The sequence below is a fragment of the Pseudophryne corroboree genome, chromosome 3 (assembly GCF_028390025.1).
Source record: "Pseudophryne corroboree isolate aPseCor3 chromosome 3, aPseCor3.hap2, whole genome shotgun sequence".
Lineage (NCBI taxonomy): Eukaryota > Metazoa > Chordata > Amphibia > Anura > Myobatrachidae > Pseudophryne > Pseudophryne corroboree.
This window is the reverse complement of record NC_086446.1, coordinates 257,280,980-257,301,465: the sequence shown is the minus strand read 5'-3', so window position 1 is coordinate 257,301,465 and position 20,486 is coordinate 257,280,980. Positions and strand designations below refer to the sequence as shown.

Here is a 20,486-nt window from a genome sequence, read left to right as displayed (position 1 = left end):
CAAACAACTGCACTGTCTGGTGGTCACTGTGGTCGTCAGTCACTAAACTCTGCACTCTCTTCTACAGTATCACAGCCTCAGGTCAATCTCTCTCTCTCTCAACCCTAATCTAAATGGAGAGGACGCCAGCCACGTCCTCTCCCTATCAATCTCAATGCACGTGTGAAAATGGCGGCGACGCGCGGCTCCTTATATAGAATCCGAGTCTCGCGAGAATCCGACAGCGTCATGATGACGTTCGGGCGCGCTCGGGTTAACCGAGCAAGGCGGGAGGATCCGAGTCTGCTCGGACCCGTGAAAAAAACATGAAGTTCGTGCGGGTTCGGATTCAGAGAAACCGAACCCGCTCATCTCTAGCTGTAGCACGTCTCTACTTCAGATGCTAAAACAGCTCTCTCTGCCCTAGCTGCTGTAGCACCTTTTTTCTGCCCTGGCTGCAGCACTTCTCTCTGCATTGATGCTGCAGCACGTTTCGCTGCCCCAGCTGCTGCAGCAGCATTTCCCTCTGCATTAGAAGCTGTAGCACCTCTTTCTGCCTGTCAGGCTGCTGCAGCACCTCTCTCTGCCCCTCAGGCTGCTGAAGCACCTCTCTCTGACCCTCAGGCTGCTGCGGCACAGCTTTCTCTGCCCCTCAGGCGATTCTAGGACATTATTTTCATTGTACCATGAACATAATGTCCCACAATTGCCTGAGAGGCAGAGACAGCTGTGCCGCAGCAGCCTGAGGGATTGTAACATAGTGGGATTATCAGGTCTGGCATGGCAGTTCTAGGGTATTATTTTCATTGAGGCACTGTGTTGATTATCAAGTCGAGGGGGGTTCATCTCTGCAGGGTGATCAGCACATGGGAGGGAGGTGCCAAAACATACTCTTGCTCAGGGCACCATGGCGTCTAGCTACACCTCAGGCCTGATCTACTTACAACTGCAATTTGAACCTAATCACAAAGCCACAGCTGTATCAATCCACAAGTTTACACAGTGACAGCCAGTGTTAGACTGGGGCATGTAGGGCCCACTGGGGAAATGCAGTGGTAGGGGCCCATGTTAGGGGTGTGGTCAGTCTGCAGAGGGGGTGTGGCCTGCCTCCTCATTGGTTTGACTAACCATTAGAGAGTGCAACGTCTGGGCCCCTTCATAAATATATACAGTAAATTCAGCTGCTGCATGCATGATAATGTACCAGAATAATAACAGATTAATAACAGCAATGCACTGTAGGAAATACACTATAGTCCAGTATAAGGTAACATGTGTATAATGTATAATAATAATTCAAGTGCACAGTCTGGAACTTGATCCTTAGAGCAGGAGGTGGGCATCCAGGCAGTGGGGCCCACCGGTGGTTTTCCCTGTACCCCTGTGGGCCAGTCCAAGTCTGGTGACCGCTCTCACACATACACACTGCTCACAGAAAAGCAGCGAATCACTGCCTCACTATGGGGGACATGTGCTAAGCAGTGATAAAAGTGTAAAAGTGAGCCAGTGGAGAAGCTGCCCATGGCAACCAATCAGCTGCTCTGTATACTCTTATACAGTAGTATGCAAATTATAAATGTTATGTCAATGCTGATTGGTTGCCATGGGCAACTTCTCCACTGGCTCACTTCTCCACTTTTATCACTGCTTAGTACATGTCCCCCTTAGACTGATATTTCTGACTGAAAAATTTCCCAAAATGTAAAATTTAACACATAACTCAAATGATTTCACATTAAACCTCATCACTCTTGACTTGTACAATGATAATCTATTCAAAAAAATTAAACAGGACTTCCCTGAGCAACATAATCAGCAATCATCTACGTCACTCTACATTATCTCCACACAGAACTATTTAGTCACAACAGGGACCATTTTATAAGATAGATATACCACTCCTGGGTGTGCGGTCACACTCTGATATACACACGACTTGGGTGGTTGAACACACTCGACCTTTGTCCTCTTGCATATATAAGGGCACGACCGCACACCCAAGAGTGGTATATCTATGTCGAAGAATGGATGGGACAGGACCCTGCTCAAGAGAGCTTGTGATCTACAAGAGTCATGGTTGAACACAAAGAGGGTGAGGAGAGCCACTTGAGTGGTGGGAATTAGAGGAGGGTGGTAGGTTTCAATGAGGAAATTAGTTTAATTGCATGTTCCGGGGCTGTGAGGCAATCTCATTGGACGTGGGATTGCATTCCAGAATCCAGAGGTAGAGAGAGGTACACATGGGTCCACGGTTATCTTGGCTAGTTTGCTGCGCCTAGGCACAACATGGTTTAGTAACACAAACCCTTCATCTATTGTTCTCAGCTGCAATACAATACAGAGAACAATACAGCAGGGGATTAAGTCCGACTGCCCAGTCTCAGTTAATCCTATTAAAGGTCAAGATAAATATGGACCCATCTCTATGATAAAAGTCCTGAAGATAGAAGTGGGAAGGTGTAATCAGGGAATAGGAAAGGAGACAGGTATTGGTAAAACAAAGCGGGCAAGAGGGAGGTGCAAGAAATGGGGCAACAAGTAATACAAACAGTAAAGACACATAAAGTGAATTATACCTTGCACAATGTAGAAAGCACAATTATTTCTGCATATTGGGGTATAAATGTAATCATATATCTTATGCAACATCATTTTCCATCTCTTGAGTTTACTAAATAATCTGTGCTGTACTATAAAATGCGAAGTTCAGAGACTGACCTCTCTCCAGTTTCCTACATAGGAAGCTTCATGTAGCTAATTTATGAGCAGCAGTACAGAACTGAGTAATCGCTCTCTCAGTCTCAAACACAGCCAGGCTATGCTTCCATTCATAAAGTATTCATCAGTGCCAGTAATGCTGGGTAAAGAGACCAGTTAGTTTCAGCTTGGAAAACTTTATCATTTATTTTTCAGGACACAGCAGATCCTCTCACCATCCCGCAACACAACTTCACTGTCTACAAACACAGGTACAGGTGGCAAAAGCGGATATTGCAGGTAACTTATCAAACTTTACTGATGGAAATTTACACTTGTGCTACAGTATTGTGCTCTGTACACACAGCAGACCAGCCTGGTTTGGATTAAAATGTAAAATCTTATAAATTATACAAACACTGTTTTTTACAGAGGTGGGAAGATAACGTATTTGTTGGATGTTTGTCCTTCCTCAATGAAAGCAACCCATAAAATAAAAAATAACCACTTTATCACTACAAAACATTGGTGTTCAAAAAGTATATGTTATAAGAATGGTAGAGCTTTTAAAAAGTGGCGCTTTGAGCCAAAAAGATATAAAAAATATAACAATTTACATACAGGAGAGTTAAAAATGAAATATACGTATAAAAAATACAAAACTTACAAGATATTTCAGAATGGAATAAATAGGAGCTCTAACATATCTTAGCAAATGGAGGTCAGTGAGAGCATTCTGAAATATCTTGTATTTTTTGTATTTTTTATATGTATATTTCATATATATTTTTTACTCTCCTATATGTAGTAAATAAATTGTTATATTTTTTACAACTTTTTGGCTCAAAGTTCCCCTTTTTAGAAGCACTACCGTTCTTATAACATATACTTTTTAAACAGCACAGGTTGCTGGTACCCTCATCCCTTCTATCCATATTTACCTATACAGTATTTTACCTATACTGTTTTCTTTAGGGGTTGGCTGACACCAGGGCCGGACTGGGACTAAAAATAGGCCCTGGCATTTTTGAAGCACACAGGCCCACCTCTGTGACTCCTCCCCTTACTATTCCTGACTCCTCCCACTTATTAGTCTATGCTCTTACAAATATAATTAATATTCTAACAACATACAAGCGTACATCATTCTCTATTAAAATACACACAACCAGTGGTTGAAGTGGAAATTTTTAAGTGGGGGTATGGAAATGTGAACTTTGTAATTAAGTGCGTGCCGAAGGCGCGCTCGCTCCGGAAAAGGGGGCGTGGTCACTCAAAAGGGGGCGTGGCCTTCAGTGTAGTTTACCACACCATACACCCCTTATACGCATTATGCACCACAATAGTAGGACCCCTTATACTATCTAGTACTGGTGCCTCTTTCACATTATAACACACAGTATGAGCCAAAATTCACATTATAGCACCCGGTATGAGCCGAAATTTACATTATAGCACACGGTATGAGCTGAAATTTACATTATATGCCCCAAATAGTGCAGTGCCAGATCCACAATTGCCCCCACAGTGAGAGGTATACAAATGCCCCCACAGTGCCAGGTATACAAATGCCCCCACAGTGCCAGGTATACAAATGCCCCCACAGTGCCAGGTATACAAATACCCCCACAGTGCCAGGTATACAAATGCCCCCACAGTGCCAGGTATACAAATGCCCCACAGTGCCAGGTATACAATTGCCCCCACAGCAGCCAGTGCTGCAGCTGCTTACCGCTGCTGCACTGCTGCTGCTTCTCCTCCGGGCTCCGGCTGTGAGGGACGGGTGAGTCAGGAGAGGAGAGCGCCCGCCAGCGCGGCTGTGTCTGGCGTGGCGGCGTATAGCGGACTTCGTTCAAACCAGCCGCCGGTTCGTGAGCCAATCAGAGCTCGCGGACCGGCGTCTTCTGATTGGCTGCCGGTCCGCGAGCTCTGATTGGCTCACGAACCAGCGGCTGGTTTGAAGTCCGCTATACGCCGCTGCGCCAGACACAGCCGCGCTGGCGGGCGCTCTCCTCTCCTGACAGCTGAGACACGCTGCCGCCGGACTGAGCGGCAGCGTGTATCAGTGAGCGCTGGACCGACCCACGTGGCCATCGGCCCTTCTGGCATTTGCCAGAAGTGCCAGATGGCCAGTCCGGCCCTGGCTGACACCCATATGCCCTTGGGAAGTGTGCTGTATGGTCACTTTGTAGTCATATGGACTATTTTCTTATATAAAGCCTCCCCTCTGTTTTACTAGGATTTTATCCCACAAGTGGCGCTGAATTTTATTTGTGTGTATATATATATATATATATATATATATATATATATTGTCCCTTTCATGTATTATACAGTGACCGCACTGAAAAAAACAAATATTTTGGTGATAAAGGAGACCATTTATCAATGTGTTTTGTTATATGCAACAAGTTTTAAAACAAACTCGTTGGGTATGATAAATGGTGCTCCAGACAATCAGCTCCTAATTGTCATTATTTTGAAAATGACAGTTGGGAGCTGATTAGCTCGAGCACCATTTATCATACATTACAAGCTTTAAAACTCATTGTGTATAATAAAACTCGTCAATAAGCGGGCCCCATAGTTATTAATTTTGTGATAGTTGTCCATTGACACAATATACTTCACAAATAATAAAGCATCTCAATTTGATGCATTTAGCACAGAACTTGTCATAGATAAAATATGTATTCAATATTTGTATTTCTTAGTACCAGATATTTAGTAGAGGAAGTTGGTTCATATAATTTTATTGAGAAGGAAAAAGAGATACAGTATCACTGCACTGGACAATCTTTTCGACTTCAGAACCTGATAGAGGAGTGTGCTCTACAACTTCATGAACCTCTATATGGGTACAAATTTGTCAATGTATTGGGACACAGTTAATTTCCCAAATAACAGGATCCCGGTGGTCGAAATAGTGACGCCGGAATCCTGACAGCAGGGAAAATGCCGGCGGTCAAAATCCTGACTGTCGCCCTGTATTCCCACTTGGGTGGTGGTTCACCCCACGCTCGCCACCAAGCCCTAAGCGTGGCGAGCGCAGCAAGCCTGCGAGGGGACAGGCTGCACTCGAGGTCTGGATTTCGGCGTTGTTCTCCTGACCGCCGAAATCCTGACAGTCGGGATTTCATACCGAATCCAATTCCACAAAGGAGGAAAGAAAAGAAATCCATATCCATGCAGAGTACACTCTGAATACAATAATAAAATTGAACCTTTAATGTTTATTATTCATATTATACTCTTCTTTTATTTGCTTTTAGAAATTAGTTAAATAAAAACAGAAAGATGTGAGATATAAGAAAAAAAAAAGAAGAATATGATTTCACATGTGTATTTGTATTATAGTATACTACTACAGGTTGAGTATCCCATACCCAAATATTCAGAAATACAGAATTTTTTGAGTGAGACTGAAATAGTGAAACCTTTGTTTTCTGATGGTTCAATATACACAAACTTTGTTTAATACAAAGAAATATTAAAAATATTGTATTAAATGACCTTCAGGCTGTGTATATAAGGTGTATATGAAACATAAATGAATTGTGTGTATATACACAAACTTTGTTTAATGCACAAAGTTATTAAAACTATTGGCTAGAATTATCTTCAGGCTGTATATATAAGGTGTATATGAATCATTAATGTATTCTGTGCTTAGACTTAGGTCCCATCGCCATGATATCTCATTATGGTATGCAACTATTCCAAAATACGGAACAATCCGATATCCAAAATACTTCTGGTCCCAAGGATTTTGGATATGGGATACTCAACCTGCAGCATGTTATTACAATATGCTCTGTTATTTCTATTATAGCTGCTGGCAATAAAGGATCATGGGAATTATGTACCGCATTCATACAAATGTACTTGGTATCCCTGATTAATGTAGCAACTGGTCTTCTAATATCACAAGATTTCTAATCCACTGTATTAAGGGTGTTACATTTGTTAATAAAAGTAGCAGACTTGATCACAAAAAGTATCATATTCCTTAATGGTCTTTGAGGAAGACCATTTGATATTGATATTTGATAATGCATCACTATGGATTTCTTTTCTTCCCTCCTTTGTGGAATAATTGTATGCTCATATAATTTTATGTTTGCTAAAATCGATTAAAGTGAAGTACAACAAAAGGGCTGCATTACATTTCTGTTGAATAACAAAACATAAACATATTAAAAGCAAATCTACAAATGCGGGAGATTATAACCAGAAATATTCACAGCTAAATTAATTATATTTCTATCACAAGATATTGCATAACCTCCACTTTGTTCTTAGTTATGGTATTCCTTTCACAGCAAGAACATTTGCTCCATCTGTAAGTAACTTGTTCATGCAGATGATAATGGGCGGTGTAATGGTTAGCATTACTGCCTCACAGCACTGAGGTAATGATTCAATTCCCAGCATGGCCCTGTGTAGAGTTTGTTTATTCTACCCGTGTTTGTGTGGATTTCCTCCCACGCTACAATAATAAACTGGTAGATTAATTGGCTCCCGAAAAAAATTAACTCCAGTGTTTGTGTGCATATACTCAGAGCTGTGTTTAGGGCAGACTAGATGGGCCAAGTAGTTCTTATCTGTTGTCAAATTCTATGTTTAAATGTTTTTATTCATACATAGTTGTATTAATTGCATTTTTGCTGTCTAAAAAGGCCCCTACACACTTGCCGAGAAAATGAGCGACGTCGGGTTAATTAACACTTTCTCCCTAAAACACCAGAATGAATGTAAGAAAGATGGATGAGGGGGGAAGGGGGACACACACACGACTTTTAGGAGACAGATGGTCACATCCTCACCTCAGTAATGTCAGTGGGAATTTCCCATTGTTTATGTGGGCCACTGTCTGATCCTGCAGAACTCCGTCAGCAGTCAGCCACAGAACACTTCAAGTTCTGTGTGTGGGTTGGCAGGCCGCGGGCAGGAGGACAGGACATCGCAGGACGGGTGTGCGTGAGGGAGCGCGGTGTGACGTCAGCACGTCACACCGAGGCCAGGAACACAGCACAGGGCGGGCAGGAAGGAGTGCGGTGTTGACGTCAGCACTTCACATCGCGAGCCGGCCGGTGCTGGATGGGGCTGTGTCTCGGCAGCACGACTGTCCATTACCCCCAGGAATTTCATTTTTACCCCATTTGGTGTAATTTAGCTCTCTTCCCTGACAACTGCACTAGACAATATGAACCATGAGTGATATTGCCTAGTGTTTTCCCTTGACTCCTGGGCAGACAATATACTAACTGCGTACACAATGAACGTTATTACTAGTGATATCGTACAGTGATGTCATCTCGCCACTGGGCCGAACATGCAATTTTGAATGATAGAGTCCAAAAATTGAGCTTCATGAACAGACAACGGTTAACATACGAGATGATATTGCAAACTCAGAAGGGTAAAAATAAGTGTTATTGTTTAAAATATCACCTAGTGTTAAGACCATTCCTCATTGTTTGTTATTCTCCATCATCAATCCATAAAGACATCAAGGAAATAGCGTGATACATAAATGATATCATGGTTTGGATGGAGGGTAGGATTCACATCTGATAGCGCAACAAAACTCTTATTGCATGCCGCACAAAGCAACAGGAGCACCAAATAATTGGAGATTCAGAAGTTAAAAGCTCTCATTGCTTAATTACACTGGAGGCAGCCATTTTATTGACAAAATCGATATCTGTACGTTATGGCTATAATTAATGCATCAAGTGGAAGGGTACTGAAACTTGGCCAGTGGACCACTCACAGTTTTTTTTTTAATCTGTTAATTTACACAAATACATGATAAAATTTGTAGAATTATCTCATATTTGTTATCTTATTTGATATCACTTTGCTAGCCAGTAAAAATGCAATATGAGTAGAGGTGCCAAAACGTTTGCATACAAGTATGTATGTATACTAGGTATCAGGCATGCATGTGTTTATCCATACAAATAAAATATTCTCATTGTTTTTTAGATTGATTTTCAAACACAGATGATTTACAATATAGAGAAGGGAACAGTCAGGAAACATTTCCCCTTCAACCAGATCAAGTCTTGTAAGGATAATGATGGTCTGAGATTTGTTATTTCATTCCATGGACACCAGGACTATGAACTGGAAGCAACTTGCTTGGAAGATAAACAAAATGTAAGTCTGACCAGAGGACATTGCCAGGACTGTAACAGATCATCTGAAGCAAGTACTATCTTACACAGTAAAAATGGCAGAAACCTAAACAGTTATGTTTTAAATTTGTGGTGTCAAAGCACGGCATAGGGAATCCTGTCTGACGCAGATATTTTTGTGCTTTATAAAGAAAAATTAGTGAAAAATGATATATGAGGCTTATAAAGAAAGCAATGACCATTATCTGAAAAAAGTCCTCAAGTAATACATCATGGAGTGTTCTGAGCTAAAGTGAGCCAAGTGCATTTTCTCTAACATTCTAGTGGATACTGGGGTGACATTAGTACCATGGGGTATAGATCAGGTCCATTGGAGCCTGGCACTTTAAGAAATCGGTCAGTGTGTGCCCGCTCCTCCCCTATATGCCCCTCTTGCAGACTCAGTTTACAAAAATGTACCCAAGGAGTTGGGTGCATTCCTCTGGAGCTCTAGAGAGTTTTCTTCAGACTTTATGTTAGTTTGTTATTTTCAAGCAGTACCAGGCTTGCCTACCCTCCCGCATTTAGCGGGAGGCTCCCGATTTTTAAATGAGCCTCCCGCTGCCCCGCAAACCTTACCAGCCCTCCCGGATTATAGTGTTCCCTCCATAAAGATCCGGGCTGCGCATGCAGGAGAGGTGTCCTGGCCGGCCACCGCGGGGTTGTGGTGGATAGCGGTGGCCGTCTTGCTGTGCACACTGTGTAGGAGGCCGTGTAAGCGGAGGCTTGCTCGGCAGCGGCAGTGTCAGGGCAAAATCAGCTGTGCGGTATAGTGAAGCAAATGAGCCGGCTCGGCAGCCAGGGCTTTGCTTCACTATGGCTGGCCCCGCCCACCATAGTCTGAGTAGTCTCCGTGTTTCAGACCAGTTTTCTTCTACCTGCTCCTCTTACTGGTCCTTATTGTATATGCCCTGGGCTGCCCCCTCCCACCTAACTGTCCCAGGGTCGGCTCCTGCTCTTCAGGTAGGAGCAATACAGCAACAGTAAGTGAGTGGTGTACTGGGGTAATGTGACATGGGGGAGTGGGGGCTCTCCATGTAGTGTAATATGTGCTGGGTGACATGGGGGAGTAGGGGCTCTCCATATAGTGTAATATGTGCTGGGGTGACATGAGGGAGTGGGGGCTCTCCATGTAGTGTAATCTGTGCTGTGTGTGATGGGTGACATGAGGGAGTGGGGGCTCTCCATGTAGTGTAATATGTGCTGTGTGTGATGGGTGACATGGGGGAGTGGGGGCTCTCCATGTAGTGTAATCTGTGCTGTGTGTGCTGGGTGACATGAGGGAGTGGGGGCTCTCCATGTAGTGTAATGTGTGCTGGGTGACATGAGGGATTGGGGGCTCTCCATGTAGTGTAATCTGTGCTGTGTGTGCTGGGTGACATTAGGGAGTGGGGGCTCTCCATGTAGTGTAATATGTGCTGTGTGTGCTGGGTGACATTAGGGAGTGGGGGCTCTCCATGTAGTGTAATATGTGTTGGGTGACATGGGGGAGTGGGGGCTCTCCATGTAGTGTAATATGTGCTGGGTGACATGGGGGAGTGGGGGTCTCCATATAGTGTATTATGTGCTGTGTGTTGTGCTGGGTGACATGGGGGAGTGGGGGCTCTCCATGTAATGTAATATGTGCTGTGTGTGATGGGTGACATGGGGGAGTGGGGGCTCTCCATGTAATGTAATATGTGCTGTGTGTGATGGGTGACATGGGAGAGTGGGGGCTCTCCATGTAATGTAATATGTGCTGTGTGTGCTGGGTGACATGGGGGAGTGGGGGTCTCCATATAGTGTAATATGTGCTGTGTGTGCTGGGTGACATGGGGGATTGGGGGCTCTCCATGTAGTGTAATATGTGCTGTGTGTGCTGGGTGACATGAGGGAGTGGGGGTCTCCATATAGTGTAATATGTGCTGTGTGTGCTGGGTGACATGGGGGATTGGGGACTCTCCATGTAGTGTAATATGTGCTGTGTGTGCTGGGTGACATGAGGGAGTGGGGGCTCTCCATATAGTGTAATATGTGCTGGGTGACATTAGGGAGTGGGGGCTCTCCATGTAGTGTAATATGTGCTGTGTGTGCTGGGTGACATGGGGGAGTGGGGGTTTCTCCATGTAGTGTAATATGTGCTGGGTGACATGGGGGAGTGGGGGTTTCTCCATGTAGTGTAATATGTGCTGTGGTGGTGACATGGGGGAGTGGGGGCTCTCCATATAGTTTAATATGTGCTGTGGTGGTGACATGGGGGAGTCGGGGCTCTCCATATAGTGTAATATGTGCTGTGGTGGTGACATGGGGGAGTCGGGGCTCTCCATATAGTGTAATATGTGCTGTGGTGGTGACATGGGGGAGTGGGGGCTCTCCATATAGTGTAATATGTGCTGAGGTGACATGGGGGAGTGGGGGCTCTATATATATATATATATATATATAGTGTAATGTGTGCTGGGGTGATATGGGGGAGTAGGGGCTATATATATATATATATATATATATATAGGTAAAAAGGCGGTAAAGCATTCAGCGGCACTCAGGGTCTTGATCAATAAATAACTGTATTGAAAAATTCACAGCATAAAGCTTTATGCTGTGAATTTTTCAATACAGTTATTTATTGATCAAGACCCTGAGTGCCGCTGAATGCTTTACCGCCTTTTTACCTATTCAATACCATCCCAGAGGGCACCGGGTGCTGTGTGTAATATGAGGGGGGGTTGTGTATAACACAATATAACATGGTGCTTTGTGTACTAGGTGTAATATGGGTGAGTGGGTGCTGTTTATAATATAATGTATTAGGGCGCCATCTATACTGGTTGTAATATGAGTGTGTGTATATGTATGTATATATATATATATATATATATATGTATATATATATATATATATATGTGTGTGTGTGTGTGTATAAATTTATATACGCACAATTCCGCACTAGTGTACAGTGTATAGATTTTCTATTTATCCGCCTCTTGCCGCAAATGTACACCGTACATAAATATAAAGTGCACCTACAGTATATTATTTATTTATTTATTTTTATTTTTTTGCTGCTTTTAGTAGTGTAGTTTTTACCTGCCATTGCAGGACACACCCCTGAGTGGCAATATATACGCCCATAGGTGGAGCTAGACACACCGTTTGGGCTGAGCGTGGCACACCCTCAACGGCACGCCGCGGAGACATTATGGTACTGTTAGGGTCTCCTGCTCTGTGCTGCCACGTCGTCATGGCAACCGGGAGACAAGTGCTAGCGGAGTAACCTGAGCGTAGCTGATATTCCGGTTCGGGTCTTTTGCTGTGCAATGGTTACAGACTCTGTGCACGGCAGGGGATCCGGTGCTGGTTTTTGTGCTCACAGTCTGTGAGGTCTGAGTGGGGCGTGGACAGCACCTGCTATATAAACCCTCTTCTCAGGTTAGGCAGATGCTGCTGAATCTTTGTTGGTTAGTCAGTTCCTGAAAGCTAGCTAGTACTGTGTAAACTTTGTATTTGTTGTTGCTTACTGCAAATAGGCCTTGGGATTTGGTATTACACTCTGCCAATCCAGACCTAGCAGTAAGACTGGAGTCAGTCGTTTAACCTGCTGGGGTTCTTTTGCTACTCTGTGAACCTAGCAAGTTTGCGGCTGTATTCTCAGACTTGCCTGCCAAAATCCTTTCTCACTGTGCAAGGTGTTCAGGTGTCAGTTTAGTGGCAGTAAGCTGAACCAGTGCACTGCAAGTGAGGACTAGGATTGTGGAGACTCTCCTTGTGTCTATTATGACCAAGGAGTTTACTGCCACACGCGTTGGTAACCCTTTAGGGTTTTGCTGTTGCCCTTAGCAACAGCATTTCGGGTTCTCTACGTATTAAATCACTACATCTCGCTTCTTTCCATCTGAGCATTCCTAATACTAGGGAGACACCCGGTTTCTTAGCCTTTGGGCTTCTCTGTTCACTTTGTGTTTATTTTGTTACCCTATCACCTTCTGTGTATGTAATGTCATATTCCCCAGTCTGTCTGTGAGTTCATTTGTTTTGCATCCCTCACCGTTCAGACACCAGTACATTCCTGCTGGCACTGGTGTGCATAACATATTCAGCAGCCTAATACTCCTGTTGAAATTTTGTAGGAATATGGAGCATACCCCTCAAAATACTTTGCAACAGGTGGTCGATCAGGTGCAGGTCCTGACACGACAATTTAATGATTTGTCCATTAAAATGTACACCTCGCAGGCCGCTGGCGGAGCTCCCGCAGCAGCAGTACCTTCAGGGGTTAAGGAGCCGAAAGTAAATCTCCCGGATCGTTTTTCTGGAGATCGCTCGCAGTTCTTTTGTTTCAAGGAGAGCTGCAAGCTATATTTCCAGCTTAGGCCTCAGTCTTCTGGGTCAGAGATTCAGCGGGTGGGCATAGTGATTTCCTTGCTACAAGGAGACCCACAGGTCTGGGCATATGGGTTGCAGCCTGACTGTCCGTCGCTTAAAAGTGTTGATGCTTTTTTTACGGCACTGGGCATGTTGTATGATGACCCTGACAAGACGGCCTCAGCCGAGGCTCAGATTTCGATCCTTAAGCAAGGGCGAAGGCCAGTTGAGGTTTATTGTACGGAGTTTCGGAGGTTGGCCCATGATACCCAGTGGAATGACCCAGCCCTGAGACACCAGTACCGAAGAGGTCTTTCTAACCAGTTAAAAGACCAACTGGTACAATATCCCTTGCCTGATAGCTTGGATCAGCTCATGCAGTTATCCATTCGGGTGGATAGACGGCTGAGAGAGCGCAGGCTTGAAAGGGAGACCGAGGTTTCCTTCTTTCCCAAGGGAACCTCAGACTCTGAGGAATTTTCCGAGGAGCCTATGCAGATTGGGGCTACCCGCCTCTCCTCGCGTGAGAAGACGCGGAGGAGACAGCAGGGGTTATGTTTGTACTGTGGGAATAAAGGTCATGTGGTAGTATCATGCCCAGAAAAGCCGGAAAACTTCAGGGCCTGAGGGTGATGGGAAATATCCTGTCAGGTCAGAAGTCGGAATTTCCCAAGAAGACTTTTATCATTCCGGTGACCTTGAAGATCCTCGGTCAAACTGTCAAGACTGAGGCCTTTGTGGACAGTGGGGCCGACGGGGTTTTTATGGACCGCCAATTCGCCCTGAGACACTCTGTTCCCTTAGTATCCTTGGCATCGGAAATTGAGATTTGTGGGTTAAACGGGGAACCATTATCCCAGGGTAAAATTACCTCTTGCACTAGCCAGATTTCTTTGTTTATTGGAGCCACACACTCTGAAAAATTGTCCTTTTATGTGACTGTCTGTACTTTTGCCCCATTGGTGTTGGGGTTACCCTGGTTAAGGGCCCACAATCCTCAATTTGACTGGGTCTCTGGGGAGATTCTTAGTTGGGGTACTGATTGTTTCAGGAGTTGCTTGAGCCTTCCAGTCAGGCTTTCGCAGCTAAGTTTGCCAGGATTGCCAGGATGTTATGCAGATTTTGCGGACGTGTTCTCCAAAAGAGTTGCAGAGGTACTACCTCCCCATAGCCCCTATGACTGTGCCATTGATTTGTTGCCGAATGCTAAGCTTCCAAAGAGCATGTTGTACTCCCTGTCACGTCCTGAGACTCAGGCTATGGCAGAGTACATTCAGGAGAACTTGGCTAAGGGATTTATCAGACCTTCACAGTCTCCAGTTGGGTCGGGGTTCTTCTTCGTGGGTAAAAAGGACGGTTCGTTGCGACCCTGCATCGACTTCAGGGAATTGAACCGTATCACGATTAAAAACTCATACCCACTGCCTCTCATTTCGGTCTTGTTTGACCAGCTTCGTACTGCCACCATTTTTTTCTAAGATTGACCTACGCGGTGCGTACAATCTAATCCGGATAAGAGAGGGGGATGAATGGAAGACTGCCTTTAATACCCACTCAGGGCATTATGAATATTTGGTGATGCCTTTTGGGCTCTGTAATGCCCCGGCAGTTTTCCAGGACTTCATGAACGATGTGCTCAGGGAATATTTGGATAGATTCTTAGTTGTATACTTAGATGACATTCTAATCTTCTCCCATTCCCTGGAGGAACATCGGAAGCATGTACGCTTAGTCCTCCAGAAACTCACAGACCACCGGCTTGGGGCGAAGCTGGAGAAGTGCGAATTTGAAGTTCAGCAAATCGCATTTCTAGGATATATTATCTCCCCAGAAGGTTTCCAAATGGAGGGTTCCAAGGTACAGGCAGTCCTGGATTGGGTGCAGCCCACTAGTTTGAAGGTGCTTCAGCGTTTTCTGGGCTCTGCGAATTTTTATAGACGATTTATCGCTGGATTTTCGTCTATAGTGGCGCCCTTGGTGGCACTCACTAAGAAAGGGGCGGATGTTGCTCACTGGTCTTGTGAGGCCAAAGCGGCTTTTGCCCGTCTCAAAAGGGCATTTGTCTCGGCCAAGGTGCTGCGACACCCAGATCCAGAGCGTCCTTTTGTGGTGGAGGTGGATGCCTCTGAGATGGGTATTGGGGCAGTGCTCTCTCAGATGGGGGTGTCTGATAATCGCCTTCATCCCTGTGCTTACTTTTCCCGTAAATTTTCGCCTGCCGAGATGAATTATGACGTGGGTAACCGGGAATTGTTGGCTATTAAGGATGCACTCGAGGAGTGGAGACACTGGCTTGAGGGGGCTAAGTTTGTGGTCTCAATTCTCACCGACCATAAGAATTTGGCATATTTAGAGTCAGCGAAGCGCCTCAATGCCAGGCAGGCACGATGGGCTTTGTTTTTTGCTCGCTTTAATTTTTTGATAACATATCGCCCTGGGTCAAAAAACATCAAGGCTGATGCGCTCTCGCGCAGTTTTGCTCCAATCCAGGAGACCACCGAGGAGCCATTGCCCATTGTGTCCCCATCATGTATTAAAGTGGGCATTACCCAGGACCTCTTGTCATTAGTCCTTAGAGCACAGGAGCAGGCTCCTCCAGACCTTCCGGTAGGTCTTTTGTTTGTGCCTCCTAGGTTAAGACAGCGAGTGTTCCTGGAATTCCATGCCAAGAAGTCAGCAGGTCACCCAGGTATTGCCAGAACTCGGGAGTTGCTATCTAGGGCGGTGTGGTGGCCCTCGGTGGCTAGGGATGTGGATCAGTGGGTTCGGCATGTGACATCTGTGCCCGAAATAAGACTCCTAGAGGGGTTCCTGTTGGCCCATTACATCCACTCTCTATTCCATTTAAGCCATGGACTCACATTTCAATGGATTTTGTGGTGGACTTGCCCAAATCCTCGGGGATGACAGCCATCTGGGTTGTCGTTGACAGGTTTTCGAAGATGGCGCACTTCGTTCCATTGGTTGGGCTGCCATCGGCCAGACGCCTGTCTGAATTATTTATGCTGCATGTTGTGCGCCTCCACGGGTTGCCACTTGATGTGGTCTCTGACCGCGGATCCCAGTTTGTGGCCAAATTCTGGAGGGCATTTTGTTCCGATCTCCAGATTTCTGTCAGCTTGTCGTCAGGCTACCATCCGCAGTCTAATGGGCAGACTGAAAGGGTGAACCAGTCCTTGGAGCAGTTCCTCAGGTGTTATGTCTCCAAGTGTCAGACTGACTGGGTGGCTCATCTGTCCATGGCGGAGTTTGCCTATAACAACGCGGCTCACTCTGCTACAGGGATCTCTCCCTTCCTTTGTGTGTATGGGCATCATCCTAAGGCCAATTCTTTTGACCCCCTGGACTCCACGCCTGGTGGTTCCTCTGTGGTTTCGGTCCTTAGAGGTATTTGGAGGAAAGTGAAGAAAGCCCTTGTGTCTGTGTCATTAGTGACCAAAAGGGTTTTTGATAAGCGGAAAAGACCCTGCAGCTTCAAATTAGGAGACTTCGTCTGGTTGTCTACCAAGAATTTGAAGTTGAGACAGCCATCTCATAAGTTAGGCCCCCGGTTCATCGGTCCTTATAAGATCACTAGGGTTATCAATCCGGTGGCATTTCAGTTAGATCTACCCCGTTCTTTGGGTATCAATAAAACATTTCATTGTTCCCTTTTGAAACGGGCGATTAGTAATCCTTCTTCCAGTGGAAGACCTTCCTCTCTTCTGATACGTGGCCAGAAGGAGTTTGTTGTTGAAAGGATTCTTGACTCCAAGATGGTTCGGGGTCGGCTGTCATTTTTGGTGCACTGGAAGGGGTATGGCCCGGAGGAGCGGTCGTGGGTGCGCAGTTGTGATCTTCATGCCCCCAGACTGTTACGCTCTTTCTTCTCGCAGTTCCCCGATAAATCCGGTGGTAGGGGTTCTTTGACCCCTCGTCAGAGGGGGGGTACTGTTAGGGTCTCCTGCTCTGTGCTGCCACGTCGTCATGGCAACCGGGAGACAAGTGCTAGCGGAGTAACCTGAGCGTAGCTGATACTCCGGTTCGGGTCTTTTGCTGTGCAATGGTTACAGACTCTGTGCACGGCAGGGGATCCGGTGCTGGTTTTTGTGCTCACAGTCTGTGAGGTCTGAGTGGGGCGTGGACAGCACCTGCTATATAAACCCTCTTCTCAGGTTAGGCAGATGCTGCTGAATCTTTGTTGGTTAGTCAGTTCCTGAAAGCTAGCTAGTACTGTGTAAACTTTGTATTTGTTGTTGCTTACTGCAAATAGGCCTTGGGATTTGGTATTACACTCTGCCAATCCAGACCTAGCAGTAAGACTGGAGTCAGTCGTTTAACCTGCTGGGGTTCTTTTGCTACTCTGTGAACCTAGCAAGTTTGCGGCTGTATTCTCAGACTTGCCTGCCAAAATCCTTTCTCACTGTGCAAGGTGTTCAGGTGTCAGTTTAGTGGCAGTAAGCTGAACCAGTGCACTGCAAGTGAGGACTAGGATTGTGGAGACTCTCCTTGTGTCTATTATTCCATCTCTGACCAAGGAGTTTACTGCCACACCCGTTGGTAACCCTTTAGGGTTTTGCTGTTGCCCTTAGCAATAGCATTTCGGGTTCTCTACGTATTAAATCACTACATCTCGCTTCTTTCCATCTGAGCATTCCTAATACTAGGGAGACACCCGGTTTCTTAGCCTTCTCTGTTCACTTTGTGTTTATTTTGTTACCCTATCACCTTCTGTGTATGTAATGTCATATTCCCCAGTCTGTCTGTGAGTTCATTTGTTTTGCATCCCTCACCGTTCAGACACCAGTACATTCCTGCTGGCACTGGTGTGCATAACAGGTACCACCTGGAATCTCCCTGAAACTTATTTTCAAAAGTAGGCAAGTATGAGCAGTACTGGTTGTCAACCAGTCTGCCTGCGTCGTGGGACTTAGGGGAAGGGAACTGAACCAACTTAACATAGAGTTAATGGCAGCATGCCGCCACCCCTAACAGATGCCAAATAGACGCAGTGCGGTGAGTACTACACCGGGGTCCCGGTTAGCGGGTCCCCGGTGACAATGGCGGCATTAGGGCGCGGCAGTCACCGGGCCTCAAGCTGCGGTGCCCGCTGGGGACCCACACTGGTGCAACGTAAAAGGGGATCCTAATCTCTCTTTTTACGTAATATGACATAAAATGCCAGTATAATCTTTATAGAGACCATGCGCCATTGAAGGGGCGGGGCTTATTGGAGAGCGGGACCAGATGCTGAAAAGAGCCATTTCCTGCTGTTGCTGACTACATGCTGCACGCTGAGACTGCTCCTCCACAGAGGCCACTGAACCACCAATTATACTGGTACCAAGGGGTCTGATAGAAAGGGGGGAGCATATATACAGTGGTTTCACCACTGTGCTCATAGCAAACCTATAAATATACCCAGCAGGGCGCTGCTCTGGACTGAGGCATTGTGTGCTGGTCTTAATCCTCTCTGTGTCACTCCATTCAAGGCTGTCTGGGCTTATTGTATTGTTTCACTAACGTGTTGTCACTGCACTGTGTCATAACTCTGTGTTTTCTGCTGTAAGCATGTCTGGGGAAAAAATCTGTGTGTCCCTCTTGCAACACCAAGTTTACACCCTCTTCACAGGGGTCTCTACTATGTACCCAGTGTTCTGTGCCTTCACAAGGTAGTGGCTTGCAGGAACTAGAATGGTTAGAATCATTTAAAACAATGATTACAAATATAAATTCAGAGTTAGCTGCTGCAAATCAAGAAAGGCAGACCCTGAAAAAGTCTGTAGATGATTTCTTGATTAAGACTACTGACTACAGACAGGCTACTCAGCCCCTTCTGGGGGTCTCTCATAAACGCACACTCCCACAGGTGCTCCAGACTGACTCTGATACTGAAACACCAGAGTTAGATGAGGGAGAACTGGAGGTAGAAGATGAGAATGCTCTGTCCCCGGGGTTGAGGCTCGGATTTATGCTATTAAATAAGTCCTCAACTTACAGGATAAGGAGACAGAACCAGAAGAGGAATTGCTTTTTAATGTAAGACCAAAATCCTCTGTCACCTTCCCCATCTCAAAAGAATTAAACTCCCTTTCCAAATAGGCGTGGGTAAATCCTGACAAGAAATTCATAACTCCTAAACGATTACTAAATTCCTTTCCCTTTCCTGCTGAGGATAGGAAAGTTTGAGAAAACCCACCCTCCGTGGATACTTCAGTGTCCAGGCTGTCACGTAAAATCGTACTGCCTGTACCTGGGGCTGTCTCTCTGAACAACTCAGCTAATCACAAGATTGAGACTACACTCAAATCAATCTATACTGCAGTGGGCATACTGTAACTCAACGCCCCACTATTGCTTGCGGCTGGATATCTAGGGCCATCGTTAAATGGGATGATAATATAATAAATGGGTTTGACTACCTTTGTCAGGATAAGATTATTACACTGCTGCAGCATATCCAATATGCTGCAAACGTTATGAGTGAGTCAGTTAAGGAATTATGTCTCGCAGAGCCCTGTGGCTGTAACAATGGCCAGCAGATGCTGATTCCAAAAGCGGTGTTGAGAACCTTCCTTTTACAGGGGATGCCTTGTTTGGAGAAGAACTAAACAAGTGGATATCTCAGGCGACGGCAGGTAAGTCACCTCCTGCTAGACGTCCCTTCCCTCGACCCTCTCTGCAGTACTTTCGTGTGGCAAAATTCAGAGGCAGAGCCAGAGGTGCGTCCAGTGCTGCTAAATAAACTTGCGGTAAGTCCCGTAAACCAGCAGCTCGCCTTCAGCACTTCACCCATGTGTGGGAAAAGTCCTGCCGGGAACCTTGGGTAAGGAAGCTCATATCCCAAGGATACCGGCTGGAATTTCAGGAACTACCTCCTCTCAGATTCTTCAAGTCGGCCTTACCAGCTTCACCCATAGCAAGAGTTACTTTGCAAAAAGCAATTCAAAACTGCTTGCCACAAGAGTTATTGTTGCAGTACCTCCTCCGTTGCACACAAAGGGATTTTACTCAAGTCACTTTGTCGTTCCGAAGCCGGACGGCTCAGCACAGCCGATCTTGAACCTCAAATCCCTGAACCCTTATATTCGCGTGTTCAAATTCAAGATGGAATCCCTAATGGCGGTGATCTCCAGTTTGGAGAGGAGGGGGGATTCCTGGTATCTATGGATATCAAGGATGCATACCTTCATATCCCACCGCATCAGGCTTCCTTCGGTTTGCTGTACTGGATCAACACTTCCAGTTCCAGGCCTTACTCTTTGGTCTCTCCACAGCCCCAAGGGTATTTACAAAAGTTATGGTGGA

At 45.6% G+C, this 20,486-nt stretch overlaps 1 protein-coding gene across 2 annotated transcripts in view; it reads left to right on the top strand.

Moving 5' to 3' along the window:
- LOC135055222 (formin-I-like) overlaps positions 1-20,486 on the top strand; it is a 383,943-nt gene that overhangs the window by 106,667 nt on the left and 256,790 nt on the right. For both annotated transcript variants that reach the window (XM_063959022.1, XM_063959023.1), the window contains exons 2-3: positions 2,893-2,976; positions 8,668-8,841. In XM_063959022.1, coding sequence (XP_063815092.1) covers positions 2,893-2,976; positions 8,668-8,841 — 258 coding nt within the window. The remainder of the gene's footprint in view (positions 1-2,892; positions 2,977-8,667; positions 8,842-20,486) is intronic.